Source organism: Frankliniella occidentalis, unplaced genomic scaffold, assembly GCF_000697945.3.
Source record: "Frankliniella occidentalis isolate FOCC.00 unplaced genomic scaffold, Focc_3.1 Scaffold205, whole genome shotgun sequence".
Taxonomy (NCBI): domain Eukaryota; kingdom Metazoa; phylum Arthropoda; class Insecta; order Thysanoptera; family Thripidae; genus Frankliniella; species Frankliniella occidentalis.
The window spans coordinates 562919-566920 of NW_026267331.1; the positions used below are offsets into that span (position 1 = coordinate 562919).

A 4002-nucleotide genomic window follows, 5' to 3' on the forward strand; every position below is an offset into this window, starting at 1 on the left:
CGCCGTTGTGTGTGTTTGTGTCGGATCAGCGCTGTTTGTCGTCTTCTTCCGTCCAGGCTGTATGGCCGAGCTGCTTTATGGGTGTGGAGAGGGGTCGCACCGGAGACGCACGCAGAATGCAACGTTGGACTTCCTGGAGTTTTGTTGATTTGATTCTTGGTAAACACACTCTAAATGCCGCGACACCGGAGCCAAAACAATTCCAGCGTTTTGACTCATTTGCTTTTACGTGCTTTCCGCGCTATTCCACTCGGGGGTGAGAAGCTTTCGATATGTGCATGTCGCTGGTGAGACGGTGACGGTGAAGTGCCTGATGATCGCCGTCACCGAGGTGGCCTTGTGCATCCGCGGGTACTCCTGGGGCGCGCGGCTTGCACGTTTGCTCGTCCCCGCCGCCCCCGGACGAGCCCGTCCTCGTCGTGCTGCTAGTATTGAATGTAACTAATCGCCACCCTCTTGGGACGTGTCCTCCCCCCTCCAGGATGGCGACGAGCTCGAGGAGTGGTCGCCGCCCGACTGGACCGAGTCGCCGTCGCTGCTGGGCCGCGTGGCCGACGAGGAGTTCCGCGCCTGGGCCCTGGAGCTGAACCGCCTGTGGAAGGTGCTGGGCCGGCGCATGAAGGAGGACGTGCGCGACAACCCCCAGCTGTACTCGCTGCTGTACGTGCCCAACGGCTTCGTCATCCCCGGCGGCCGCTTCCGCGAGATCTACTACTGGGACACGTACTGGATCGTGCAGGGCATGCTGCTCTGCGACATGCGCTCCAGTGTCCGGGTAAGCTAAGACAATAATTTTTCTTTAAAAAAAAAACACACTTCAAATTTAATGCTGAACTTTATTTTTCCTCTGAAAATGTCTGCAGGGTGTCATCGAGAACCTGCTGTGTCTGGTGAAGCGGCTGGGCTTCGTCCCCAACGGCAGCCGCGTCTACTACAACGAGCGGTCGCAGCCGCCGCTGCTGGTGCCCATGGTCAAGGCCTACTTGCAGCACTCTGGCGACCTGGACTTCGTCCGGGAGAACATTGACGTGATCGAGCGCGAGTTCCAGTTCTGGCTCAACAACGCCACCGTGGAGGTGGGTGTGGGTGGTGTGAGCCTGTTGTGTGGGCCATCTGTTCGGAATGAGCAAACACTTCGCGCCCGGAGGCCTCGGGGCTCGGGACGGTCGCCCTGCTGCGGCGCGCACGTGCCTCGACCTCGCCGTCGTGGCCTCGACCGCCACGGCCGGCGGCGCGTTCGTCCTTGCGTCCACGGCCACTGCTCGTATCCCCGCGACTTTAGAATGCGCGCCGTTCCTCCCGGCCGGGGCTCGCCAGCCGCCGGGACAGCCCCATGTCGGCCGACCCGGCCCGCCAGGTTATTATACCGTCGTAAAAAAAGCCGCGCGGTTGCTCCTGGTTAATGCGGACAGACCCGTCACCATTGCAGCGATCTTTTCGAGGACTGTCGGGGCCCCCGCGGTGCGTCCGCCCGCCGTCCCGTCCCGTCCACGTGACGCGCGCCCCTCGTCCTCCGTCGTGTTGTTGACTTTGTTGCGTCACACCTCGGCGGGACTCACTCACACGAGCAGTGCACCACTCACTGGCAGCCGGCCGGGCCGCGCCGGGCCCCGCGACTGGGTAGTAGAAGCGGTAGCCGCGAGGGGACCTCGTGCCTTGGGCATGCACCCTGCAGAGGACATGAGCCTGCCTATGCCTCGGGCCGACCTTGAGGCCGCCGTTGTCGGCCGTCGCGGCCGCAACACGCGCAGGTAACTGTGTGTAAGGAAGGCGACTCGAGCGGGCGACGACGCGTTCAAAACGTACTGGCGACACGTCGTCGCCGGCTTGAAAGATGGGTGCGTCGAACCGGAAGTAAGCAAGCGTCAGTGTCCGCTTCGTGTCGTTCCACGGTGGCGGCGAGCGCAGGCGGCGAGCGTCGGCAGGTCCTTCCCTGTCGTGCCCCGCCGACGCGCTGACCGCCCGACGCACCGCGGCGTGCGTTGGGCTGCCTACCAACACGGCGCACGTCCACCTCTCCCAACCTCACCGCCGCGCTTCTCGCTGTTGCAGGTCACGCACAAGGGCAAGACGTACAAGCTGGCCCGATACTTCTCTCCGTCTGATGGGCCCAGGCCAGAGTCCTACAGGTACGCGTGAACAAACATGAGCAATTTTCAGTTATTTCATTTTTAGAGCAATTTCGTCTGACTAACTACGTACTTGGTTGCAGGGAGGACGTGCTCACGGCCAACCACCTGTCGACGGAGGAGGAGAAGCAGCACCTGTACTGGGACCTCAAGTCGGCCGCGGCCTCGGGCTGGGACTTCTCGAGCCGCTGGGTCATCCACGACGGCACCAACGGCGGCACGCTCGGCGACCTGCACACGCGCTACATCGTGCCCGTGGACCTCAACTCGTTCATGTACGGCAACGCGGTCGGCCTGTCGGAGCTGTACCGCCGGCTGGGCCAGGAGGACCGCGCGGCCGAGTACCGCGCCGTGGCCGACAACTTCCGGGAGGCCGTGACGGCCGTGCTGTGGCACCCGGACCTGGGCACCTGGCTCGACTACGACCTGCTCAACGGCACGCCCCGCCGCTACTTCTACGTCTCCAACCTGACGCCGCTGTGGACGCGCTGCTACGACGAGCTGCAGGCGCCCGAGATCGCCAAGGCGACCGTGCGCTACCTGTTCAACACGGGCGTGCTCAAGTACCAGGGCGGCACCCCGACCTCCCTCATCATGACGGGCGAGCAGTGGGACTTCCCCAACTGCTGGTCGCCGCTCCAGGGCATGCTGGTGCAGGGCCTGCACTACACGGGCGACCCCGGCGCGCAGCGGCTGGCGCTCGAGCTGGCCCGCCGCTGGCTGGCCGCCAACTACAAGGGCTTCCAGGAGCACAAGCAGATGTTCGAGAAGGTAAGAGTAGAGTCGATGTCGATCGTGTGGTAAGACCCACCCGCGGCCGGGCCAGCACTCACTGACCTTGTGTGTTCCCTTTTGTCTCCCATAGTACGAGTCGGAGGTGGTGGGCCGCTGCGGCGGTGGAGGCGAGTACGCCCCTCAGGCCGGCTTCGGCTGGACCAACGGCGTGTGCTTCGAGCTGCTGGACTTGTACGGGCTCGTCGCGTCGTCCAAGGATGACCCAGGTACGGAATCTCAACAGCCGTTGGCAACCCGCCGCCATGTTCGGTGCTGGTGGTGCTTCCTCCCCTCAGTCTAACGTCCGTCCTTTTTCCAGAGCTGCTGACGTACGAGATCCTGGTGGAGGCCGAGGAGAAGGCGCTGGACCTGAACAAGAACGGCGTGCTCTCGCCGGCGTCCGACAGCGAGTCGGACATTAACGGGTTCACGGGCGACGACATCGGCCCCGACTCGGACTCGGAGACGGAGAACAAAGTGGAAGAGTGAGGCGATCCTGGTGGCGCCCAGCCCGCCCCGGCTGTCCGTGCCCGCTCTGCCGATGGAGGGAAGGACCGCTCCTGTTCGGCATCCTCGCCTCGCCGCGTGCAGCTGCAACATCTTTCTCTTTTCCGCGGACTTTTTACTTTTTATTTCGTCTGCTGGATTTTAATTTACGTTCTATAAGTTGTGCGGTTGAACGACATGAAGTCTGTCGCTGACGCGGACGCGGGGGACATTCCATACCTGGGAGGGAGCTCCGTCTACATGTGTGTGTGTGTCTGAACTGAGAGCTTTAGAGTTGATGTTTGGATGGACTGCGTATGTGTGTGTGCGCGTATATGAGGTGTGCGCCGGCTTGGTGTTCACGAGCCACCTCCCCTTTCCTCGTCGGGATTACTTCTCTCAGGATGTTACATGGTGCTGTGATTTGGGATACTTTGTGATGTTTTTGTACTCACGTTGCTCAAGTAGCTCCCCCACTTCTCGAGTCGGTCGCCTGCGTGGCATTGAATGTGATATTTAGCTCATAGGCAGGATTAAACCCCAGACTTCAGTTTGTTCAATCACTCCCGTGTTTGTTCAATCATGCTTCTGCGCGGTTATTTTTAAAATAATT

General features: G+C 61.8%; 1 protein-coding gene across 2 annotated transcripts in view; it reads left to right on the forward strand.

Moving 5' to 3' along the window:
• LOC113213606 (trehalase) overlaps positions 1–4002 on the forward strand; it is a gene marked incomplete in the record, with an annotated part of 25274 nt that overhangs the window by 8567 nt on the left and 12705 nt on the right. For both annotated transcript variants that reach the window (XM_026432725.2, XM_026432721.2), the window contains 6 exon segments: positions 482–775; positions 864–1076; positions 2053–2129; positions 2213–2900; positions 2995–3130; positions 3223–4002. In XM_026432725.2, coding sequence (XP_026288510.1) covers positions 482–775; positions 864–1076; positions 2053–2129; positions 2213–2900; positions 2995–3130; positions 3223–3392 — 1578 coding nt within the window.